Here is a 26,771-nt window from a genome sequence, read left to right on the forward strand (position 1 = left end):
CGTGAGTTTTTCATCTGCTGGCACGTGTCATGATTTCCGTAAGGTAGGTATGATCAAAAGTGTGTTGAACCAAGGATGGCCTAGCCTCATGGTATAAAACTGGTCATTGGCTTAGATTTGAATGAAAATATGTTTGCAGACTCAACGTCACGGACACCGGGCTCAGGATGGGCTGCAAAAATATGTGTTTGCTCTGTGCGACGTCAGTTCACATTATACAGCCCTTAATACAACATGGCACTGATGCTCTCTCTATGCCGTCGTCCACCGCTTCCTTCGTCCCTCCCTTTCGTGGCGCGGTTCAGGCAGTTCAGGCGTCCGCGGTAAACGAGGCAGTCGTACGTTTTTTTTCCTTTAAAACATTTACATTTTCAGGAGAGCTACGCCGTCGGTTCCAACGTTACTAGGTCGGTTCGCGTCGTCTGCTAGGGCACGCTGCACTGCACGATCATCATGAATTTTCATGATGTTTGCAATGTCGCGATGTCGTTCACTTTTACCGTATCTGTATCTTGTATTAGAGCTAGGTGTACAGATGGTATTGTAGATGCCTACTCGTTATCAGCGTGTGGTAAAACACGACCACGTTCCGGCCGATATCCCAAAGCTGAATTCTCCTTAACTTTATTCAGCAAACTCAGATGCTGTGTTATATGTGTATATTGCGAACGATTTCCTCTGGTTAGCTTAGAAATGTTCAGAACTGCTTATAACATTTCATAAAACCGCCATTCGCGTTAGTTCTTGGAGGCCAACGCTAGCAACACTAAGCTTAGACGTTTTCAGGCATAGCGCTGGCAACAACGGTAGGTAACAAGCCAAGTAAAGTTCGTCAGTGGTTAAAGGGCAACTCCGGAGATTTTTTGACATTCGAATATTCTAATAAAAATTTTACTGTAGATTCTCCTCTCCGTCCTGACGCGTTCTACAAAATTTGGGCGCCGTACGATAATCCGTTAGCGCGCAACACGACTAAAATAAGCTGTTTTCATGGCTTAAGTTGAGACTATTTCTGCCTGCAACACTGAGTTTCTGACGTCACAAACAGTATGCCGGCGTTACTGTCCACTTCCCGCATGATTATGAAATTGTTAGGTTTATATTGAACTACCTCAGACATTTTATGCAATGCTTCACGATTTCCATACGTTATTTTCACCATCCAACGCACGTACGAGTGTTTTTCTAATACTTAGTGTGACGTCACCATTTCGTCAACTGGGACGTCGTTTCTGGCCGTGAAAGCAGTTTCGGTTTCGATTTGCTGTTTTTCCTTTTTAAAAATACTTCTAATTGGAATTTCGAAAAACGGTTGTTTGAGTTGGAGTTAGGACGTGCCGAGGAATGTAATTCAACCAAAAACACAAAATGATGGAAAAACCACCGGAGTTGACCTTTAAATCCGTGTCAGTCGCTGGATGTTTATATTGTTTGTATTGTCTGTCGAGGGGCAATTGAAACTGCGGTCTGTGACTTGCGCGTTTCTTTCAGAAATTTTTCGGCGTTCAATAATGAAGGGGGGGGGGGGGGGGGGGCTTTTACAGGGCGCATTCAAGGTATGCACGATCTTCTTATGACTGCTCGGTTGTTCAGCTTTGTCGCTGCCGTTCTCATAAACGGCGGTTGTTTTTGTTACTGTAACCCCACTTTGCCATTACATTTTCTTGTCTGGAATGACATACTGAGAGTGCACTAGCGTCATTTGCAAGTGACATAAAGCTCGAAGCACCACATGATTGTGTTCACACGCTCGTGTGCGTCGTGATATTTTTTTTTTTTCTTTTTTGGCGTTAAAGCATTACTACCCGAATTTTTGGACTTCGCTGGAAGTGGCGGAGAGACGTCACCTTCCAGCAGCCGCTCGAAAAAAAAAAAAGAAAAGAAAGAAAGAAAGAAAGAAAAGAAGAATAAGAGGAAGGCTCGCCGCAAGTGTATTTGGGTAGAGTTTGGAATTCCCAGGCCGAAGCAAAGAGATGACAGCTTCGTTGGCCTCTGCGTTAGGCCGCTGCGATCACGGCAGCCGGTTTTCTTCACGCGTCGTCAGTCTTTCGCGCTGATCTTCGAATGTCGTCTTCTTCATTAAGCGTGCTTCGATAATTCCTCGCCTAGCCAGTCACTTCATTGTCGCTGCGCTGCTGCTTCTACTGGTGGTTGTGATGACGACGGGGTTGTGAGAGTAGAACTTAAAGAAGCAAAACTTAGCTAAATGTGACAAGGTCACGCGTCAAAACAAAGCTGAACGAAGCGAACTTTAGCCAAATGAATTACATTGCTTCTGCATGCTTAGCCAAGCGAAACGAGCTAAACTGTCGCTTATTTTTTTTCGCAATCGGCAGGCGGTGACGAGTGTCACGAATGAATGCACATTGAAACACGGAGCAGCGCACCATTCGAGCGCCCTAGAAACGTGTGTTGATGTTTTAGCTTTACTTAGTGCTCTTTAGCGCCTGTAGCGGCTACTTTAAACGAGAACGAAAAAAAAAATGTTAAGTTGGTAATGTTAAGTTTATTAACGGTACGCATTCGGCGCGTTTAATTGTTTATTTTGGTAGCAGTCGCCTGTCAGCTCGCCACTGCACTTGCCGAACCGAACGTACTCGCGCCTGCGTACCCACAAGACCGAGAGCTGGTACCAAAAAATTGCGAGAGCCCTTCAGAATCAGCAGTGGAGAAATGCAAAAGCCTGAGCAAGGCCAGGGCTGGTAGTGGATGTTTTCTTTCTTTGTCCAAACCGCCGGCGGCTGCGTTTTGATGGAGGCGAAATACGAAGAGTCGTCTGTGTGCTGTGCGATGTCAATGCAATCCCCAGGTGGTCGAAATTACTCCGGAGCCCTCCACTACGGCACCCCTTTCTCTCTTTCCGCTTTCACTACCAGCTTCCTCCTTTCCCTTACGGCGCGGTCCAGGTGTCCGCAGAAAGTGTGACAGATACTGCACCTTTCCTTTCGTGACAAACAGTTATTAAGTCAGAAACTCATTCACTTCCGGTTGGCGTGTCGTCACATTCATCGGACGTCGACGTTAATCGTATGGCTAATGTCGACGTCTGATTTTACGTTTACATTTTTGGCTCTAATTAATTAACTAATCATTCTACCGACAATGTTTTTTTTTTTTCTGCAGTATCCTCATATCTTCTATCGATCATAACCATTCGTTTGATCTTAACTTTTCTGAGAACGACACCAACAGCTGCGGATACGACCTTCGCCTTCCATCCAAACCAACTGCCCTGCTTGCAAAACAGCACCCATAATTAAGTCGCCAGCTTCGAAGTGTGGACGCGTATTTCGTCGGAGGCCGACCTCGTCTTCAGGACGCTGTTCTCCTTCGCCGCAGAATTGGCCATCCACCGTGGGGTGCGAACTTCGAAGTGAGCGGATACTCCTCGGTGGCTGGCTTCGAACTCCTCAGCCCCGATTTGCGCCTTTTGGCCAACAAGCCAACCTTTTTAGAAAGCGCTATCGTCATCATTCATGCGCATCATGCGCATGATGCAACGTACTCGACGCGGGAATTTATGGAGCGAAGACAGAGAGAGGTGGGAAGACGGGCACTGGGAGCCCATCGTTCATCCCCCAACGAGGCGGTGCATGGTGATGTTGGGTAGTCCTCCTTCGAGGCCCGGGAGGCAGTAGCCAAGATTAGTTTTGAAATGCGTTCGTGGAGTCTGGGGGGCGTACCGCTGGGTTCACCGAGTACAACGCTGCCATTTGTACTGCGGAGTATGATGCACACGCTGGAAGAGGAGGGTACGTGAACTGAGTGCTAAGTATGAAGTACCACTGCCAACCGTGAAAAACACTAAAGACACCTGCTGGACTACTTCGAAGGTGCGCGAACACGTGGCAGCGGCTGATATGCACCAAGCGGTGGCGAACTGGTGCAGCGGCCAAGCCGGCTCTTGGTATGTACGCCACGCACAAGAGGGACATCACTCAGGAGCTGTTCTATGACAACCCCCTGGGGAGCGCCCTGCCTTTTGAGGTCCGTGCGGGGGTTCTGCGCACGAAGAAATGGCACGCGCGGATCGAGGGCAAGGACAACGCGGATGCCTTGTGTGCGGTGTGCGGGCGGGAGACAGAGACGATCAAACATATTGTGTTGACTTGCCAAGTGCTCATGCCATGTCAGCCTAGCGGGTCAATTTTGCCGCAGGTGCTGGGGTGCACGTCTGGACAGCCGCAAGGAGACGCTGCGGTGGATAGTGATGCGACACTGCGGGATGAGATGGCTGTGGCTCTAGTTCACTATAGCTGTGGCTGTGGAGGCAACCAAACGGTGCCTTGAGAACTGGATAAGGCATACTAGATAAATAGTGTTGGTGGCGTTGCGCCATGGCGGGACAGACTCTGTCACAATAGGAGAATTGACTTGGCTAGGACCTTTCTGGTCCACCTGGTAAAAAAGGGAAGCCTCAGTACCAATCCAATCCAATCCAATCATGCATGACTAGAGTCTGATATGAATCTTTTGCATGTAACACATAGGACATCTTTTGTAGATATTTAATTAGGAGTGAACTGTCATGACGCAATATTCTGGTACTTCGACTCTAGTATGTTCATGTGCTTACTTAGTGCATTGTATTCCATGCAGAACTTAGTCTGAGAGCTCAGACTGCTTCTTATCTTTTCCTATCTTTGAGATTAACTTCACCGCTATCGATGTTGTCTGCTGGGCATATCTGTTCGAAGATAACCATATCTTGCTGATATCTTTGCTCTAAAGGAAATTTGATGTAAAGAAAGATTATCTCGGCAAGTCAGAGATAAGGCCATATGTGTTTGTGGGCTCAGTTAGCTGCATAGCCTCTAGGAAATAGGTACCATGATGATCCTGCCAGCCCGGGCACTTCTTTGGGCATTCTTTTCCTGCCATATATATTGAGCGCTATTCGTAGTGAAGTGTTGATGTGCCAGGCTCCTACAGGCAATTTCTCACTGTGCAGGAAAAGCGGAGGAGGAGCTTGAGGAGTTGGCTGAGTCCCTGCAGCTGCCCTCAGAAGTGCTTGCCCTGCGCGAAGGTGGCGAGCTGTCTCCTGAGCTGAGCGTCTACACTCGGGTCATGCTTCGTGGTGGCACACTCTTCGGGCCCTATGCTGCCCACCTGGTCAAGGAGCCGGGCCAGTCTGTCAGCTCTGCCCACATCACGGTGAGGTGCTTGGCATACTTTTAACTCGACAACGTTAAAGGTGTCTGTGCCGGTGCCGGTATTAGCGTCGGCGGCCGTACGCTGACGTTGCGTTGTGAGCGAAAAATCGTAAAATCACGAGCATGGCGTTGGCAGGCGGTAGCTGGCAGTTCACATGGCCGCGCACACTCGGGGCTCTCCTTTTATATGGGAGGCTGATATCAGAATCGGCCTGCCAGGACCCTTGCATTCACGTTATCCCTACGCCAAGCAGGCTGGTAGCCTACGCGCGCGTCATACCCTTAAAGGCGGAGCTTGATTAAAGGACACCAAACTTTGGTGGCATTTTTCTTCTTGTTAATGATGCGTAAGCCATTCCTGTATATCGATCCGCACGCAGTTTTCGCCTACCACCACTAAATAATTTATAATTAAATTTTCTTTTCTCACCAGTTTCGGTTTCAGCAGCCGAGAGATGGCTGTGATGTCACAATGAAGTCTTGATGCGCGGCATGAAAAAACAGCGATGTTATCGCTGACTCTTCACTTGTAGTGGTTCCCGTTCTTGAGGCAGGCTAGCTTTATCATTGTAGTGAATTCAAACTACACAGCAATGATTATATCTCTGTATCTTCATCCCTCGCGTGACTTAGACTTGACTGTGACGCCACAGCCATCGCTCGGCTGTTAAAACCGAAATAGGCGAGAGAAAAAAATTCGATTATAAATTATTCAGCAGTCGTAGGCGAATATGACGTGGTGATCCGTGTACAGTACTAGTCTTGGGCATCATTACAAAGGATATAACATGAACCCAAAAATTGTCCCCATATATTTTGTCCTTTTCAGTTCTGTTTACTGCTGACAAATTTTTGCAAGTCTCTGCGCGAAGGTGAGGCTGAGGTTATAGCTTTTGGCACTTTACTTAGCTCCTGTCATGTTGAACTTTACCTCAATATCGTTGGCTTTCTCTAATTACTGCACCAACATACTGTAACAAACTGGCCACTATGCTGAGGTTTCTCTCTAGCTTTTGTGTTTACTGCAGTGCTGCCAGTAAGAAGTTGCTTTTAAGGCTTTTAAGGAAATTTGCCAATTTTAGATGCTGCTGTGGATTTACTTATTGCTGGCATGTACCACAAGAAGAAAAGCACATGCAAGTTGTCTGTCCGTATCACTAACTGCAAATTTTCTACAAATATATACAGACTGTTTAATCTTAGTTTTGTTTTAGTGAACTACTAACAAGTTACCAGCACCTGCAGTGCTGAAGAGCAGCTACTAGTCCACTTTTCCGCCTCCTATGGTTGTGCATGGAGGTGTGAGCACCAGATTTGGAGATCTCTTTTGTTATTCTCCCCGCCCTCCCCCCTTCTTTTCTACTGAACAAATTTATTTCTGCGGCTTATTTCTTAAACATTATTTATTTTTAGGCATTTTTCATGCATGTTTCTTGCAGTTGTGTATTTACATCAATAGAAATTATTCTTGGTCTGTGTAACCTCTTGTCATGCATGTTTGCAAAAAACTGCATGCCACACATGACATTCTGTTTTGTTGTTTAAGGCTGTTAAAGGCCACAACCTTTTTATGTGGTTAACACTGAAAACAGCTCTACTAGTGTTTTAAGTGCAGTATACTTGAGAAGCTTTAATTTTTCCTTCCCTACTCCAGATGGTCAGGGCCAGTTGAGTTAGCTTAGACCAGGGGTTCTCAAACTGGGTTCCGCGGAACACAGGGGTTCCGTGGGCTGTCTTCTTGTGTTCCGCGAGAATCCTCAGGGCTCAGGGCAAGCACTGCTCTCAAAGAGAAATTTAATGGTGAAGGCTTGGTGACATTTTGTATGGGGACTGCTTCACTGTTTCCAAGCCTCTTTGAAAGGGCAGTGGACATTTTGCTTCCCTTTGCAACTACATATGCTTGTGAACAGGCATTTTCAGCCCTCGCCTATCTGAAGAACAAGCACAGGAGCCGTCTTGACCCGGCAGCTGATATGAGACTGGCTCTGAGTGCTACTGAGCCACGCTTTGACTTGCTCTTAAAAGAGAAGCAGTATCACCCATCACATTAGTACTTGTATTAATCTGTGCAATAAACATTTAACCTTTGCAATGCTGGTAAATGAAAGCGAGAAGGGGGGGGGGGGGGGGGGGGGGTTCCCTGAAACTTATTGAAGGCTTTTGGGGTTCCTCCAAGCAAAAAAAGTTTGAGAACCCCTGGCTTAGACAATAATATTTTCCATTGGTCATTACCCTTACTCTTGGGAAGCGTCTGCGCACCGCAGCTGTCTCCTTGTGTTATCGGCATGCCACATATGTGATTAAATTACTTGTGTATTAACATTTCACCTGTTTGTGCTTTATTACTAGGGGTGTAGTTTCTACAGGAGCTCAAGGTATTTTGCTGCTTGAGTATGAATCAGTATTGTCCCAAATGGTTGACAAAATATTATGCAAGAGTTTCTTTTGCATAAGCAATCTTTCCAGTCATTGCACTAATGATATAGCTCATTTGAAAAATGATGTACTGTAGTAGCATTAGGTTGCTGACCTCGAGCTTGCATTATCGAATCTTGGCAACAGTGGCCGAATTTTGTTGGAAGTGAAATGTTGTGTATCTTTGTGTTGTGCAGTCTCAGTGGTGCTAAGGAACCCAAGATGGCCGAAATTGCTCCGGAGCCCTCTTCATTGGTGTCTGTCATGTCGTGTCTTACATGCAGCTTGGGGTATTAAACCTCAGTTGTTATGCCACGTTAACCATTTTAAAGAAATGAATTATGGCTACATCACTGGTTACTGTTATTGCAGTTAATGTGTGCTTTGCTGGCAGTCAACTGATTAGTCTTGGCTGTCGGATGCCCTTTATAGTTTTAACTTTCTGGAATGCAGATACACAACAAGGAAGGCAGTGCCTCCTACTTGAAGCTGAAGGAGGCAGCTGGTAGCTGGCTGAAGACACTGCGGCTGGTACGGGAGAAAGAAAGTGCCAATGCAAGCCTTTCTCTTGAAGGTTGGTCATTCCTGCCATATTACTGCTTTTTCTGTGAAAATATTGAATGTGCTTTAATCATATGGGTCGTTTTTCTAATCTTCTCTTCATTAATATGTTTTGTTGGCTTGAAGTATTTGGCATGACCAAACAGTAGAATGGCATATCATTGTTTGAAGTCACTTCCCCTAAGTGGAGAGTTTAAAACATATAAAAAGAAACAGTTGTGAAATTGTACAGACGGTGTCATGCCACCATTTCCAAGCAGTGTGCTGAATTCAGTGTTCCTGCAGTGTCGGTCCCAGTGCAGGCCAGTTACTGCAAGCCCAGTGTCTTACTTTGGTTGGATTGGTTTGGTTTATGGGGTTTAACATCCCAAAGTGACTCAGGCTATGAGAGACGCCATAGTGGAGGCTCTGGAAACTTCAACCACCAGGGGTTCTTGGTGGTTGCAGTGACAACGCAAGTGCAGTGACATTGCACAAGCACACGAGTGCCTTGCTTTTTGCCTCCATCAAAAAGTGGCCGCGGCCGAGATTTGATCCTGCATTCTTGGACACAGTTGTCGAACGCCTTAACCACTGGAACACCACGGCGGGCTGTCTGATTTTTCTTTGGATAATCATGACTGATGTGTATGTAATTGACATATGGGCATAGTGAGGAATTTTAATATTTGTGAAGACATTTACAAGAAGCTGGTGCTGCAAGCATTTCTGATTTCACACAAATGAAATTTGTATAACTAGTGATTGAATTCTTTTCTGCAAGTTTGAGCTCACTAAATGTCACGTTCATGGCTTCTCATGTGGCTGTTTCATACATTAATGTCTCTGATGTGGTGATAAAGGCCGTAAGTGATTTCTGTCTGTGTGGACTTCTTTGTCAAGCTTTGGAGTCCATGCCTTAGTGGAATGTGTTTCAATTCTGACTTCATGGTCCACAATATTTTTGCATACCTCACTGAGTCAATCTCCATGCATGGGCTATAGCAAACTGATTGATTGCTAAATGTACCTCAATATTGATGGTCTTTTGTCCTTTGTCTGTGACGTTTAGCTGACATTCCAGTGGTTGAAATGATTCATCCTGCCTACATTCATATAAAGATCATTCGGACGTGTGTGAAAAATTAACTATATATTTAAGCTGGTACCAGTCCTGTTCTTACATGTGCCTTCTGTGATCTTGTATTGTGGTACCACACACTATTTGATGACAAACCAAACAAAGAAGTATGATTGTGAAATAGGTTATTTCATAATAGGTTCAGACAAGACATTCACCACCATTGTGATTACTTCAAATAAACAAAAGACATGTGCTGATTGCACTGATTTCTTAATTATTTCAAAATATTCACATGTGCCTACATGCCACAGAAGCTGACCAGTGGCCAAAGTGCTTATGTGGTCGGTAGATATTTTATGTGATTAGTTTTGTGTATAATCCACTCCCAGAATGCTAGCGTGTTTGCGTACCAACATTGCATTGTTTCCAGTGTGTCTGGTTGAATGCCTAACTGCTGCTGCGAATTTGCTTGCTCATTTAATCAGATAATGGTTTACTCCTAATTCAATTGTGACAAAATGCTTGTAAAGTTGTAGAATTATGATTTTTATAATAACTTAATAGGGTGAGGGTTTTAAGTTCAATTTTGCAATCATGCAACTTGGTTGGGTTTTGAAAAAAAACTACACCTCCTCTGGCTGGAAGACTTGCAGCAGTAGCTTTACAGCACTCCACTCCCTATTTTTATGAATGCATCTATTTTGAGATGCTTGTGGATTACAAATCCTTTTTGTCTTAAGCCCGTGTGGATGACATTCTGTTTGGGTAGCTGGCAAATGTGGAAGTTTACAGTTATTATATCGCACTCGAAATCAGATATATCGATCTCTAAAGGGATCGTAAAATAGTTCCATATGGAAAGAATGGCAATATATAAGCATATCTGTAACCTAAGGGGAAAAAATGCATTCCACTCACTCTGGTGACCCGCTTCTTGTAATGACGTGCTGGCCACCAACGTGCTGGCAGTGCACCTGGTGTTGCTAGGTTTAACTCGCTTCGCATCGAATCCGCAGTGGACGGTACTATGGAACTAGCCACTGCTTATAATAAAATAACTAGTCTTCTTACTAGCATATTGTAAACACAATTAGCACAGTTGGTTTCGGCACTGCCTTCATCATTGAAACACTCCAGGCGATCACCACCTCGCTTTAGTCAGGCTGGCTTAACTGCATGCCTGCAATGTGGTGTGGGAAATGAGTAGAAGAGACCTAAGAGACAGGAGTCATCTTCAACCACATCCCACATTCACCTATTCACTTCATTTCACAGCGCTAGCACTGCCAGCAGGTGCCTAAGGCCATATAGCCAACCCACACATTTCGATGCGCAAAATGTGACGGAATTGTGAGCCACTTGCAGTTGCACTTTGTTTGCTATATCGAATGTTCCATCAGGGAAGTTATATAAATGCAAACAGTGATGCCCTACTTCTGCATGGGATTTTCAAAAGGACTATTCTCACTGTTCGATATAAACACCAATATCCAGGTTGAACATGTCCAGACTTGACTACTGTAATGTTCTCACTGAATAGTCTCTTGTACAGCTATTTCTGTAAAACCCTATAGTTGCGCTGGGTGAACCAAAATGTTAGGAGCGCACGAGCCCACACTTAACTTGTGTTCAGTTGTGCCAAGAGGTGATAGCACGTGGCCAGTGGTGATGTATCATATATTCAGTGACAAAGTTTTCAGCAGTACCCTGAATTAATGCACTGTCTTATCATGGGTGTCAGCAAGAGGGTGCAAAAGGGGCACTTGACCCCACCCAAGTGACATCACCAGGCTTTGCCACCCCCCTCCCCCATTCCTCCTCCCAGGCCCTCTCCTCCACCTGTTCCAATTCCCCCCCCCCCCCCCCCCCCCCCTTCCCCCATTTCACTGATAAAAAAATAGGTTTGCCTCCTTCAAGACGAAATCCTGCCAACATCCATGTCTAATATTGGCTATCTAAAACACTTTGGTGTTGTGTACTGTACTTTGATCTGTTGAATTGCGGTCTGTGCAGGTGAGGAAGTGTGGTGCAACCTGACACGCGACATTGCAGCTGACACAGAACTCCTGGCTCACTTCACCGCATCCTCCAAAGTTGAGCCGACAGCACCAAGAGCTGAGACTACAACTGACAGCGATGCCTTGGGGGATGACATTGATGTTGTTGTTGATGACACAGATAATGTGGAATCAGCCTCATCTGCTGCGGAAGAGTTGAAGAATGGTGTAAGAAGCCCGGTGGCTGCAGTATCCAGCTCACCTGTTCCTGCTGCCTGCAATGGCCCGAATGCGTCCTTAGCGGCTGATGATGAGCAGAAAATGTCTGTTGAAGCAGAGAAGGCAAGTGGGCCTATAGAGAGGACAGAATCACCTAGGTAAGTATTTTTATTACCAACGAGCATATTCTTTATGCCTCGTTTTGAAGATTTCTAAAGTAGCACATCACATAAACATTTCCTTCAGTCCCTTTTACTACAGGCAATGAATAAACAAATATACATTGGTATTTTATACTCACAAATACACTTGGATATACCACACACAAAGCAACTAGTGATAACTACAAGCATTCTATGGTACTCTGACAAAATGCTAATTAATGTCTTGGCAGTTGTTGACTAAAGTGTGTTGGGTGCAGATATGCCCAGTATTCTTGTGCAACTATTTCAGCCTTCCCTGAGGTTGGCATTGTCAATTTCTTTTTTTTTTTTTTCTTTTTCAGTGAAGTTGCAGCACAGTCAAGTGAACTAACACCTGTTCAAGTGAAGCTGGAAGCTTGCAGTCCTGCTGCCGTCACAAGTGGCCATTCGTCTGAGGACCTGGTTTCTGATGATGCTGATGGAGAGTCTAGTGCCACAAAGAACGACCATTTGGCTGTAGTAGCATCCAAGAAAACTGATTTGCAACCCGAGCGCATCAATGGCTACAGCCCGCTGCCAAGCACCAGCCCGGCCATGCTGTTGCAGCGACCTGCTGTAGTTCTTCAGCAAGGTAGCATTGACTGCATCCTTCTTTGCTAGTGGAAATAATGCAGTATTCCTGTCTGTAATCATATGCATACTTGAGTTAACGCAAGAGTTATGATTTAAATACTGCTACTATATGTACTCGTGTGTAATGCAAGATTTTTTTTTAACAAATAATAGAAGTTGAAAAAAATCGTCCCTTGCTTTATAATTGAATGTTGCACAAAGACAAAGGTACGCCATACTGTATTTACTCACTTACCGATTGATGTGTTGTGTAGGTCGATCGCCAGTCCCATCTCCAGCTTTAGAGAGTAGAAAAAATAAGAATGTAAATAAAGAGGAAAGCTCGATAGCAAATGCAAGATGGTAAGGCCCTCCCCTCTGTTAAAATTCAGCGGGCTCCTTCAACATCTGCAGTGCCACTGAGGTTGCATGTTAAAAACAGGTGCACGGAAAGCATGGTGTAGCTATTGCACACAAAAAAGGCTTTGACGGCTACTCTTGGACTCTGTTTTCAGAACTCGTGTGCTGCCGTGCAGTGTTTTGCTTTGATGCTAAGTTGGGGTGTAAGACTCTGCTCCCATTCTCATTTAAGGCAGCACTGTTTGCTGCCTGGGTGTAGAGGGCAGAGGTGAGCTGTGGGGGCGTTCACTGCTTAGAGAGGCAGCCATTGCACTTTACCAGCAGACCACATGTGCACAGCAGAGTCTGGCATGTGGGCCAAGGTAACTTGGGGGTTAGTGGGGGTCAAGTACTCTAAGAACCTTGGGTAACTCCATGGCTCATGAAGGGAGCAGCCACCGCATACACAACTATAGCTGTCACAAGATAGCGGCGGCGAAACAGGGAGCAGGCACTCGTACAGCTCTGAGCAGTCACTGATGCTTGTGAGGCATGACAGAGCGGCAGGGATAAGTTTTGTTTTCACAAAGAGACAACAAGATCTGAAAAGTAGGCTTGTGCGAATATTCAATATTTTCAAATTGTCGAACGAATAATGAGCTATTCGAAATTCACTTCGATTTGAATTTGTTATTCGGAAATTTCAAAGTAATCTGCTCAGCGCTTTCTCCCTGCTGCATGCTCGAACATGTGCAAAGAGAAGGCATTTTCGGACGTTTTGGATTTTGATTTCAGTAATACTTTTCCCAATTCAATCCAGTCCGAACCATTCTAAACCATTCCAAACCAATCCAAACCAAGCTAGGAAAGCTTGGAACAAAGGCACAAAAACTCATCTCGTTGGCGTGGTCGATTGAGTTTAGTGGGCGACTCTGTCTCTGCCACGGTGGAATTTGACCAGTCCCAGCCACCTTGGACCACTCCAGAGCACCATGGGGGACATGTATGTAGCCAGCAGTCAGACTTTTTTTATAAAGATTCCATTGGGAACCGAAGCTCGATGTCTTAAATGCAAGGCAGTCCTAATGACCCCGACATGTATTACAACAACCCGAGCAACGCATTTAATGAGACATCCGGACTTGCACAAGGACTGCCAATAGAAGCGGGACACGTGAAAGGCCATCCAAGCTCTCAAAGGGGCATTAAGGCATGTGATCAACAGCCATCCATAGCTGACAGTTTCAAGCCGAAAATGAAGGCATTGGCCCCAAAACCCCAACAGATGACAAAAATGATAGCTCGCTTCATAGCTCGTGCATGGTATGCACCCCTACAACGTTGTCGGAGGACCGGGTTTCTTCTACATGATGAAGTTCGCTATGCTGGATTATGCCGTGCCGTCTCGGACAATATTCTCAAGAGCCATTATTACAGACCTCTACGCATCAAGCAAAGAGAAGGTGAAAAAGAAGTGCGGGGACATTTTTGCAAGCGGAGTGGAGTCACCTTCGATCACAACTGATGGCTAGACATCGCCGGCAAATGACAGCCACGTTTGTGTAACTTGTCACGTCATGGACCAAGACTTCGTGCAACACGTGCATGCATTGGCTTGCACTCTCACACTGCAGAAAACCTGGAGCTATTTATCGCAAGCATCATCGAGGAGTGGGAACTTTCAGCCCGTGGCACTGTGCCGATCTTCATCATTGCAGATATTGGAAGGAACTTTACTTCAGCAGTTGCGCGGTTGTCCTGGATGTGTGCAATGTTTCGGACGTACCCTAAAGTTGTGTATCAGTGATGCCAAAAAAGAAGTGTCAGGGTTTTTGCAGCTCTGTGCTAAGGCTGGAGCGATTTTGGCTAAATACAAACTAAGTGCCAAGGCCCGAGGACGGCTTCAGGAAATTCAGAGAAACATGCAGCTGGACCCTCTCGAGGTTATACCAGATGTCTCGACGCAATGGAACAGTAAGCATGCCATGAGGCAGCATTGCTTGCCTCAAGCCTTTTGCGTAGCATCAAGACGAGGTTCCTTATATTAAGATGGCACGCCTTGCTGGATTGAAAATGTTGGTTGATTCTAGATGCAAAAATGTCTGTTATGCTGAACGACCCGCAAAGCAATGGGCGTTGACTCTACTCACAACGGTAGCAGAAGACACTGTGCCAGTTGATCAACATGGTACAGCAAGTGAGAACAGCACCTGCTCTACAGACCCATCAGGGGACTGTGTGTGGAGTGCTTTTACACACTTCAGTTCTCATGCACAACATAAGTCAAGCCGTACAATCTCGGATGAGGTTGCTGAGTAATTGAAGGCCCCCTTCTTTCCCAGTCCAAAGACCCCCTTGTGTGGTGGAAAAGCAAGGGCAGCCATCTTTACCCAACCCTGGTTGCAGCTGCCCATAGGTATTTTTTGATACCAGCCACCAAGACAAGAAGTGAAAGGCTGTTTTCGACTGCAGGAGCCATTGTAAGCTGCAGAAGGGAGCACCTCAAACCCCAGCACGTGGAACAGCTAGTGTTTTTGCGCAAAAACCTGTCGATTTTCGTAAGTAATCAAGTTGTTTACTTTCCTTGAGTAAATCCCAGACTGTAGCCATCTGCCGTGTTTTTTCCCCTTACTTCAGACTGTTCAAAGTATTTGCTTTGAAATTATTTAATAGGGATTACTATTCTCTTCGAATTCGCTTTGAACCAAAGCATATTCGCACAAGCCTACTGAAAAGAGCACAGCAGATGTAGTGATGTCATGGCAGATAATTGTGCTTATCTTCGCATCAGTCTTCTATGAAAATCTTTTGCATGCCCCTCTTAGAAAGAAGGGGTGTGTGAATACTTTGTGTGCTGACAATGGTAGCAACTGCCATACTATATTAAAAACCACAGAAAGCCACTTCATAGGTACTTTTGTTTGTAGACTCCTACCTATCTTTCAGTATACTGGGGCCTCATTTCGTGTGTTACATTCACACACTCCAATTTGCGTGTGTTTTGTGCCTGCAAACTCTACTTTTGTGTTAAAAGCTTGGTCCCATTGCATATGGTAAATACAATGTTTTTGAGAAGTGTTAAAGATTAAAACTGTTATTTCACTGTAGGTGACTGTTGTGAAAGTTTGTTTGGTAAAATTGGCCTTGTTACTGAACTTTTGCAGCATTCGAGTGCAGTATGTGCGGCATTCAGTTCAGCAGTGGTAAAACACTCAAGGCCCACCAGACATACTATTGTGCTCGACGTGGTGAAAAGGCTGCATTTGTGCCAACTCGACCACAGGTTGAAGTTGCCGAAGATTGCCCACCACCTGTTTCTCCTGGTCATCGTAAGTGACAAGCTTCCTATTTGAGCATGTGTTGGGTGTATGGTCCACTAGCTGCATTTACAATACTGCATCAAGCCTGCATACCAATTACAAACAGGGAAGCTTGATTGTGTGTTTTTATTTTTATTTCTATTTGCAAGCGATGGGAGAGTCAAGAGGGTTATTTCCTGGGCGATTTGATTTCTAAATGCTGTGGTGTCCACTATATTGTTTATTTTGAATTTTGCATGCTTGGTTCACTTCATATTATCAAAACTGAAGTTTACCTTTATATGAAGGGCAGTACACCGATTACCCATAACCAATGGTATCCCAAAAAAAAGGAAACCGGTCATTATCGCATTGGTTGTTCCACAGTATACAGGGGCAAAACAGAGCCAGTCAAGGAGGCTCATCTTATTTCACCTTATTCATAGCATCAGTGGTCTGTGCTAGCTATTAATGGTAAAATGTACTCGTTGAAAGTAGTAATGGCACCATCCTGCAAGCTGGCAGGTATGCCTGTGAATGCCATTTGGAAGCATATAAGGATTGAACAGTGGAAGCACTTGCCTCATTAGACCTTAATTAGATAGTGATGGGATTGAACTTTATGATGACAAATGTTATGACCTCCTTGGCTCACTCTTTTTATTTTTATTGCGGGGGTTTAAAACGCAGATGCTCGTTTCTTTACAAAACACACACTTTTTTATTGCCACTTCATCTTAACTGGTTCACCAAATTAACCCAGATGACAGCCACTTACAGACTGAATTTTTATATATAGTGAAAAGGTTGAACTTTATGATGAATATAGATTACGAGTCCTATAGTGCAGTTCTTTTTTTACTATAGGGGGTTTTTGGCACAAACATTTTTTTGTGGTATCTGTAATTTTCTCTTAATGTTGCCCAGCAGGAGCCTGCTGGGAGATAAAATAATTCTGCATTATAACACTTGTTGTACTCTCATTATTTCAGTAGGGTCAGCCGTGTTCTTGCAAAGGTTACCCAGTAGGCTGTGCGCAACACTGATATTTGTGGTCCCACACAATTTGAATGGCCTTTGCAAGACAACTGGCCTCAAACAAGCTAGAAGAGGTTACAACAGGAGGTGTATCGAACATTTTTTGAGGTGAAAGCCTTTAACAGCTCATGAGTGGTGCCCATAGAAACTGTACGCGAGATGTGTCTGCGAGATTCCGCGGCATATTGGTGGGGTTCTTTTGTATTACTGACTGCTAGTTATAGTTAGCGATAGGTAACGATAGTTACTGATGAGGGAGGGAGATAGGGTTACTCTCTTTCTCTCTCTACTCTATATATAGAGAGAGAGTTCTCTCCCTCCTCTTTCTCTTTTCATCCCGTCTCCCCTTCCTCTCTCACTACCTCCATCCCTCTCCCTCTTTCCCTAGAGAGAGTAAGAGAGAGACGGCGAGAGTCTGTCGTTGGAGACACATACTCTCTCTCTTTCTCTCTCTCTTGAGGAATCGGGGGCATTCCAAGGATTGTAGCAGGGCGGCCAAAATGCTTTTGCCTTGCTGCACATAAGGTGACTCAAGTGCACCCCTGAAATTTTGTAGTTGCTTAACAGTGCAGAATGTAAAATTGAATCAAGTGCATAACATACCTAGAAAGTTAGGTAATCCTCAGCAAGGTCCCTGCCCTGGCAGGCATCATTTTGCACTTGTGTGAGCCTCTTAAAAATTTGACACATTTTAATGAACTTTGGTTAACGGGATCTTTGAAACCTTTGTTGTTCACAAGAGAGGGCTGCTGTGTGTCAGCATGCCATCAACGACTTTGCTTGATAAGAGGAAGTGATACTGAGCACACAAAATTGAGGATTTTTCTTTGAGTGACAGGCAGCCTTTTTCCTCATTACATTTATAAAAGACATTCTCTTCACTTCATTGTCATATTTCATCTTAGTTGTTTTTTTTACTGTGTATTTATTTTGTATCTGTCATATAGTTTTTGTAAGCAGTATTTAGTTACAGAGCACTCCAGCACTGTTACCGCTGTTGAAAAAGGTATGTGCCAACTGCTCATGATGTAATGATTCATCATCATGTTCATGTGTTGATTATTGCCAAGAACAGCTTGCAGCTTGCTTAATTCTAGCTCATGCATTGTAATTTTCTATATTAAGCCCAGAGTGTGTTATTGTAGCCTTGATATGAAGCATTAAAGCAAGTTAATGCAGCAATAGGTGGGCAGCTAATTTGATGAGCAAGACTGAGGTGTCTCTCGTTTTCATGAGTCACAGAGGCTAGTTTTGGCATATGCTACCACAAAGACAGATATATATTTCAGATGTGGTAGCAGTTACCACAGCAAATGGTAGGTGTAGGTACCTGCAAGTGGCATATAACTGCTGTAAGGTTGATTGGAGATGCATATCCATGAAATCACATTTAAAACGTTTCCCACATGTCCTCTAACCTGCTATATAGTACAGCCATGTCCCATGTAACCAGTGCTATATAGCAATGACTTGCCACATGAAAACAGGTTAGGGCTGCAATAGGTGGGCAGGTAATTTGATGAGCCATTTGAGGTGTTTGATTATAATCTCTCGTTTGCATGAGTCATTGTCTATGCATCTCCAATCAACCTTACAGCAGTCGTATGCCACTTGCAGGTACCTACACCTACCACTTGCTGTGGTAAATGCTACCACATCTGAAATATATGCTTTTGTGGTAGCATATGCCAAAACTAGCCTCTGTTCTGAAGCTGGAACACGGTAGCGACTGCCAGTTGGGTCAGTGATTTGTGTTGTCTTTGCAGGTTCATCCCCTCGGGAGAATGGTGAAGCTGGAATGGAGTCATGCATTGTCCCTGCCAAGCGTCCCCGTCGAGAAGAAGGGTTATCGCCACCCAGTTCTGATGCTTCTTCAACTACAAGCAAGTCTCCAAAGAGCGGCCGTACTTACCAGTGCAAGTACTGCTCATATGCCTATGACCGCAAAGGAAGCCTCACACGCCACATGCGGCTGCATGGATCACCCTCATCACCTACCAACACTACTGATGCCCCTCCAACAGCAGCTGCTGAAGATATCTCAATTCCACCTAGTGCTCGATATTGCGCCAACTGTGACATCCAGTTCTCTTCTTACAAGACGTTTACTGTACACAAGCAATTCTATTGTGGTACTCGGCATGTACAGAAAGCCCCAGTGAGCATTGCACCAGCTCCACCGCCAGCACCAACAGTGTCTATAACACCAGCTGCACCTGAACAGGTTTTGCTTAACCAGCCTTTGTTTGCAGCAATTTCCACTAACCCGCTAATTCTTGTTCCATGTTCTTATGTCCCTGGAAATGGCCTCGTCCCCACAACTGGTGGGGTTTTAAGACAAGATGCTTCTCCAACTGTGGCTCCAGCAATTGTTTGCCCCCAGACTGTTACTGTGACCCCTGCAGCCATGGTTGCATCCAGTGGCCAGGTGACGCCAGTCACATCTACTCCAGCAGAGCCAGGTGAAACTAAGGAAACTAGTGCCCAGTGTAAGGAGTTAAACATGGATGCCACAGCTGCAGGCGCAGGGGCAAATGACAGCAAGTCCAACTCGCCATGCATAAAGCGGGAGCAGGTGACTGAGACTCCGCTGGACCTAAGCCTTCGAAAGGAGGTGAAGCCAGGGCAATCACCAAGGAATTCATCGCCGCCTACTTTTTTTCAGCAGGAGGAGGCTCCAAACCCATCGCCTGTTGTAGTTGGTGGCATGGACCCTCTGATCACACTTGGTGAGCAGGTACTTGTAAAGCAAGGAACTTCTCGATGCCGTGAATGCAACATAGTCTTTTATAAGCATGAAAATTATTTGGCGCACAAGCGCCATTACTGTGCTTCCAGACAGCAAAAATTGGGTCGGCTGTCTTCACCATCTGGAGATGAAGGATCTTCGTCAGACCTTGCGTCTCGGTCACCATCGGCCAATACCGCTGCCTCACCAGTGCCCCCCGTTCCTGATGTGTTTGGCCAGAGGGGTGCTGGAGTGCAGTCACCACCACAGCCACTGTACCAGTTTTACTGCCTTGCATGTGGCATCAAGTTCACTTCACTTAGTAACCTGCAAGCCCACCAGACCTACTACTGTCCCAAGAGAGATGTGCTCAAAGGCCAAGTGGGTGTCGCAGCTGTCACAAGGCCTGCCGAGTTTTCATGTGCAAGATGTCGACTGTCCTACCCAACAGATGAAGCCCTGAAGCAGCACCTTTGCTCTGCTGCTCTGCGCAAGTGTCCCTATTGTGATGTATTCTGCCCAACACAAATTGCTGCCCAGCGTCATCTTGTGACCCACACGGGAGTGAGGGCATTTCGATGTGCAGAATGTGGTTACAAAGGCCATACACTTCGTGGAATGCGCACTCATGTTCGGATGCACTTGGAAAAGGGAACACAAGTGCAGGAAGAGGCTCTTATTCTTTGCGTTGGTGCGGATGGAAACACACTTTGTCCTTGGAATGGCACTACTGGTGTGCCTGCTGCAGTAACTCCTGCTATTCCCCGTGCAAGTGAAACGACTGAAGAAGCTTCTGCTCGGTCTGGTAGTCCTCCTACTGCCACTGCCATGACAGAAGAGTCAAACTCAACTTCAAGAGCTTGTGAAGATCATCATCCGGCACCGACAGAGTTGCTTCACTGGTGCAATCTGTGTGGCTACTCTTCTTCTTACAAGGGCAATGTGGTCCGCCATGTCAAGCTGGTCCATCGTGATGTTGTTGCCACCTCAGCTGTTCATTCCTTTACAAGCGAACGACCTCGTCCTTCCATAAATGAGAGGCGACACTCTCCCGTGCCCGAAGTGAAGGTGGAAGAAGTCTCAGACGTAGAAGACACCACCGCAGAAATTGGAGCCACCCAGCAGTCGGATGCCGTGACTTGTGTTTCTCCAGCAGCTGCCGAGGCCTCGACTACTTTGGTGGAGGTTGTTGCAAAGAGTTCGGCTGATGTCGATGCTCCTGCTGCAATGAAACCAGTGCTGCCTGTTTCAACACCAAAGAGCAAAGTCCCTGGAGGAACCAAGTACTGTAAAGCATGTGACATATCGTTTAACTACCTATCCACTTTTGTTGCACACAAGAAATACTATTGCACATCCCAGACTTCAGACAGTGCCGACAGCTTGAGTGCTGTAACTGAACTAGGAGAGTCAGCACCTGGGACAGCCTAAGGATTCCTCGGTTCTGGCAGTTTGCTGAATCTTCAAAGCTTCTGTGTGCAGTGGAAGACATTGTGGATAGGCACAGGTGCTTCAGTGTGCATCAGAGAGATCACAAACCACACTGTTCAGCCTGGTTAGCAGAGTGGCAGTGGTTTCTACAGAAAGTTGTACATTTGTGTCTTGTGGTTAGCAGGCTTCAGTGATATGTATTGACTGAAAACCCATTTTGTGACCTGTGTTAGATATTTGAGGAAGAAAATGTGACAAAGGAGAGGTGCTGTGTTTGGCCAGCATTTAAATAACCAGCAGTGACAGCATTGGTGGCACCAGTGCTTACAGAAGGCATAGACAAAGCAAAAGCCAGAAGCAAGTGTCCATCTCTGCACTGCTTAGTACAGTCCTGTTGTTTTAGCTTTTGAACACTTGCATTTTTTTTGGACACACGATTGCATTAGGAACTTCTTTAGCAATTTTAGAGGCAACCAAAGTGTTTGCTGGGATGGTCACTAGCTTTCTGTACTTTTATCTAAACTAGCAAGCTTTGAACTGGCTTGCTTGTTACTTATGATATTAACTATACTACGTTCCCAGCTGCCCCACCGAAAATGAAGTTTTTTGTACACATGTGTCCTTCTAATTGACAGTGTTGCAGATGACATGTGCTTTTGACACTGGTGCCAGAAACTGCGGTCTTCACGTGTGGTTGTTGAAACTGAAGCATGCGCGAGGCATGTACTTTATGGGGCATAAATTCTTGTCTTTATTTCTTTACATATTGGCTGTCAATTTTAGGAATATTGGTCTGTTCTTCTTAAACATTTATTATATTTGTTATTTTATTCATGCCAAGTGTGAAACACTTTGACCATGCTTTCAGCAAATAACATGGTTTGCAAGCAGTTAACTCTAAACTCTGGCTGATAGACAAGGGTATCATGGTTAATCAAAGCCTAAATGAATTCTGTCATCTGTTTTCATTTTATTACTGTGCTAAGGTGATGATGAATTAGTCAAAAAATGCATTTGTTTCACTTCAGCATGCTGATGATATGATGCCAAGAGCATACTGACTACTCAGTGTGGTATATCTTATGTAAATAATATACATATCTGTATATCAGTGTATCTATGTTAGCACATATTCGTGTAACCTTCACGTGTACACATAGCAACAACTGTCATGTAGAAGTTTTGCCATTTTTTTTATTATACTGCTGTTGTTTCATCCATTTTAAGTGTGGATGGCGGTTACCAGCCCCAAAACGCAGTTACCGTGAACATTGCATTATTTTTCACTGAAAATCCATGCCCGAGATGCATCCTTCCTGGTGACGGTGCAGTTTTTGTTGTCACAACAAAAGCAAGCTAGAATTTTTATTGAAGACTTTCTTTTAATCTCTAGCTAAATTAGCTAAATACTATTTGCACAATGCCCGAAGTGGTTTGGTGCAATTTGGCCATTTAGTCCAAGTAATGAAAAACATTCTCTAAAGCTGGAAAATGCACGCTGTTCCCCCAGTCAAGCCATGATGCAGTGTTTATTCATTGGAACACATGTAGTGGATTTTGAGAGCCCCATATCCTCAGCTTGAGTGGTTACTGAGCCTTTTAGCACAATTTTATTTTTTGCCCTTTCCAGGCAACGTAGCTTCTTGCACTAACACTTTGGAGTGTGAAGGCAGAACAAAGTGCATGAAGCATTTATGTGAAAAAGCTGGCACCTCTCTGGGCTGTTTCACTTAGATGGCCTCCTATTAGGTGGAACACTTCAGCCTAATGCCAGATTTTAAGTGTACATTGCTTAGATTTTTTAATGTTCCACCATTAAGATTAGCAATTTGGAAATTCCCCATGGCTAATTTAACCTTCGGGTGCATTTTGTGCACTTCTGTGTGACTGTCAAAAGCTGTGTCACACTTGCAAATGAAGATGTAATTCTGGTAAACAAACACCTGTAACAGGGATGTGCAGCTACGGCACTATTTTATTGCTTAATGGAAAAAGTTGAATAAATAGAGAAACGTCAGTTACACACATAAGGCGTTACCTTGTGACTGGTCCTCAGCTGTTGAGTTGAGACCTTATAAATAACTCTTAGCATTACTTAACCTAATTAATTAATGCTGTCTTTGACGCTCTTGAAAGTCATTTTCTTTTAAAAAGGCTGCTAGATGTGCTAGATGTCACTAGACAAAGACAAACTATGTTAGAAACTGTTAGTCTTGTTAATTATTTGCTAATTACTTGGAAAGGTACTGTTATTCCTGTAGACCATTCCACTATGTCAGTGCACGAACTAATGGCATACATTGTCATGGCCTGGTGAATTTCATGAATGGCATGTGAGAAATATAGTGACAAATGCAAGTGGGACAGAGCTTTTGATAGCTTTCTAATGCTCTTATTACATGATGCCATTGCATTTACATGCACAACTGTTTCTGCCTGCCTCTTCCATTGCAAGAAAACACGCACCGGTGAAGAGAACTTGTTTTGATGAATTTTATTATGTGTGCGGCAGTGTGCTGCACTTTATGCATGCATGCATCCTGTATGACACGCAGGGGCTTGCAACCAACCGAGAGTTAGTGCGCTTGACTTCTGAATGAGCTAATTTAAGTTGTACATTAAAAAGTGCACATGCAGTTTCTATCATGCATACTGTACTTCTAAGACACTTGTGAAATTTTGTCTCGTGCAAGTGGTATTACTTTGGTGCAGATACCAATTTCCACGTGCATTTTTCTGTGCTATCATTGCATGTTGTGTTACTGATGTGGTAGAGAAGCAAACGAAAAGCGTGAAGGGAGGGGCATGTGCTCTTGTACAAGCCTTTTCGAGTAGACTGGTACCTGTAAGTCACCAATTGCATAGGTACCACAGTAAGCATCACAGATGGTTAACATAAATGATTTTTATGTGTAACAGTAATTAGGTGCATTTTACAATAACAGCAGGCTAAGTTACTTTGGAAATGCAGCTTTCACAGCATTCAAAATGCATGTGTCCTGCTGGAATCACACGAATTGCACTCCTGCTTAAGTAGCTAGGGCATCTTGATGCTACGCAAGCATCGAGGCAGGCACAGACAGCCCTGTTGAGCGTGTAAATTAGTCCCATGGTGGTGCTTGCGTGCGCTCACCCTTTCATATTCCCACACCCAGAGGAATTGGTTGCGATGTCTTTCATGATGCTATTTACGTATTAAAATTAGTGCTACCAGTTCAGCAGGTAAAAGTGTCTCGCTCAAAGGTCATGCGTGTACAGTAATTCACTGTAGCAAAAGCATCACGAATAAGGCTTGGGCAGGACGCCCGAAATGCCTACTGTGCTCACAGCAGATACATAGAGCTGCACGACTAGAATCACTGATATGCCACACGATGCCACATGTCTGGGCCTCGCAGCAGAATTGAAGTGAAGGTACATCCTGGGAACAGTTAATCAAGCTTCTGCATTTGTGTTCGTCTTATGGCACTTCATTTGGTGTGCCAGTGCTTTCCGTGCTTTTGATCATGGCCAAGCAGCGTCGTGGACAAGCTGACCTTCAGTGCATTTTCCTAGCTGTGCGTGAAGCTCCGCGAGTACAAAATAATGGACTCCTGACTGACGCCTTTCAGAGGCCACAAAGTAGAACTGCTTGGAAGAGAGTTTTGGTCAGGCAGAATGAATACGAAATTAGTGACCAGTGCGTAATCACAGCCTGCTGATGTCATGTGCTATCTCTGTCTGTGTTGGGCTGCTTTAGGTGACGTCAGTGCACTGAACAACTGCAGGAAAAGCTTGTTTTTTTTCTTTTGCTTGTATGGTGCAACTTGTAGCAAATACAGGCACCCATGGCGAAAGAAGTTAAGAGGCTTCAGGCACCCTCGTGCTTAATTTAAAGATGGACAAGTGTGCAGTGTTCTTTTCATGTGATGCTATTTGTTACTGATCTGGTGTTAGCGAATTAGCAATGTGCAGCACCATAATGACGTTCCGTGTTGTGGGCACAACTTTGCGTGCGGTGCGCCCAGAACTACACCACCTCTTGTTACCTCCGAAGTGCGCGCATATCGCTTCCTCGCTGCCACTATCTGGTGCTGGCACTGTCCTCTTCGCAGGCTAAATATGTGTTTTTAACCAAGCAGCCCATGAGGTCGATAAGCCTCTTTTGGAACATCCCGTAGTGGGGAGCAGAAGGTGCATGAAAGGGGGATGATGATGTGCTCCTCCTTGCAACTGTAGCAGCAAGCTTGTCATGTCCATAGTAGCACCAAGTTGTCTGTATTCCTACTAAATTATTAAGGCCCCTAGACGTGTTTTCCCGACCTGTCGCAGGTGTTTGCAACTGAACATCTGAACTAGTCAAATGTGTGATGATGGTGATGATGGGTGTGTTGTCGCTGCGAAGATGGAACGCAAGTGCGTGTCCCTTAACCCGGTCTGAGTGTTTTCATGGTGAATGCCGTCACAAGTGGCTGCAGTTCTTATGAAAGGTGCAATCGCATATATGTGCGAATGTTCTGCATAACACATTGTGCGTACATATTGTACATATCTATACGGGGTGTTGCACATAAAGTGAGCCGAGGATGTAAAGAAAAGATTGCTGTCTGTTGGAGAAATGAAGCTGAGGCAACACTGTTGTGGGTCGCCCAGAGTAAGCGAGCAGGCAACTTTTTATTTTTCAATTCCTGATAAGTTAAGGGTTTGTTATTATCATTGATGAACCTTTGAACTGCTTGAAATGTGCGAAAATTGTTCACCTTGCTCATATCATCTAAAGAAAATTTGGAGCGAAAGTGCTTTCTGCGCTCTGGCCAATGCGAGTGACATCCAGAAAAGTAGCAGAAAGAGCGCAGAATTTAAACATTCCACGCCCAGCAGCGCTTCCCTACTGGCCATGATATATGGAGGTACTCGCACATCCGCAGTTGCAGTCAGCACGCATAGAAGGCCATCTTGTTCTTAAATCGTCACGAGCTACCGTCATAGCACTTAAAGGACATTCAGGTTGAAATTATAAACTGTCAGTTGTGGTTTAACTTATGCAAACAAATTCCCCACTACCAGACCTCGCTTGCACTACGCTGCCACCAACTACACTGCCCCAGTTTATTTCCCATAATTTGCGCCAATTTTATTTATCTCCTCGGCTCACATGACGCTGGGTACCCTGTGAATATTATACACACATCTAGATTTTCGTGTTTCGAGAGGTGCGTGTGCGTGTTTGTTTGTTCTCTTTCTTTCATCGACGTCTTCCAGAAAACTAGTCCGAAAAAAAATGATGGTGGGGAAACAAGGTTTCCCACTGTGGTGTGAAATGCTAGCTTCTGCACCACGCGCTGACTGCGATGCACCTCTTGTGCACTTGGCGCTGTCGGTGCTCAGAATGAGAACGAGCCCATGTCGTGGTGAATGAATTTTATGAAAAAAAAAAATGGTTATTAAAGTTGAGTTGCACGTCAAGTTCAAAAAAGTTTTGTCTTGTGTCTCTTCCTTCTCAGACGCGCTAGCGTACAGCACAGTTGCACGTACAGCCATCAGCAAGTCTGTCTAGAGCTCTTGAACACTGCGCTGTCGCTCAAAGAAAGCAAAATTTTTAAGCAGATGCGTGGTTGTGCAGGCATTTATGGTGCTAGAATGAATGCGTGTAGGCATACTATATGCACTGTGAACTGCGCTGTATCGCTTACAGAAACGCTGAGCCAAAATTGCGCTTTGCTTGCTCTGTACACCGCTCCAGCGCAATTTAGACGGGCGTGCTGACGCACAAAGATAACTGCTCAACATTACC

General features: G+C 44.8%; 1 protein-coding gene across 3 annotated transcripts in view; it reads left to right on the forward strand.

Moving 5' to 3' along the window:
* Positions 1-26,453, forward strand: part of ush (Zinc finger protein ush) — a 339,434-nt gene extending 312,981 nt beyond the window's left edge. The window contains exons 1-7 of one of the 3 annotated variants that reach the window (XM_084587791.1): positions 4,459-4,544; positions 4,952-5,154; positions 8,022-8,142; positions 11,206-11,566; positions 11,914-12,182; positions 15,667-15,831; positions 18,606-26,453. In XM_084587791.1, the coding sequence (XP_084443917.1) occupies positions 4,529-4,544; positions 4,952-5,154; positions 8,022-8,142; positions 11,206-11,566; positions 11,914-12,182; positions 15,667-15,831; positions 18,606-20,998 (3,528 nt within the window). In that variant the 5' untranslated portion in view covers positions 4,459-4,528 and the 3' untranslated portion in view covers positions 20,999-26,453. Of the gene's footprint in view, positions 1-4,458; positions 4,545-4,687; positions 4,826-4,951; positions 5,155-8,021; positions 8,143-11,205; positions 11,567-11,913; positions 12,183-15,666; positions 15,832-18,605 lie in introns of those variants that run through there. The other 2 variants (XM_084587792.1, XM_084587790.1) reach the window with 2 other exon arrangements.
* The last annotated feature ends 318 nt before the right edge of the window (positions 26,454-26,771 follow it).

The sequence above is a fragment of the Amblyomma maculatum genome, chromosome 1 (genome assembly GCF_055883805.1).
Source record: "Amblyomma maculatum isolate TAMU_Amacu chromosome 1, ASM5588380v1, whole genome shotgun sequence".
Classification (NCBI taxonomy): domain Eukaryota; kingdom Metazoa; phylum Arthropoda; class Arachnida; order Ixodida; family Ixodidae; genus Amblyomma; species Amblyomma maculatum.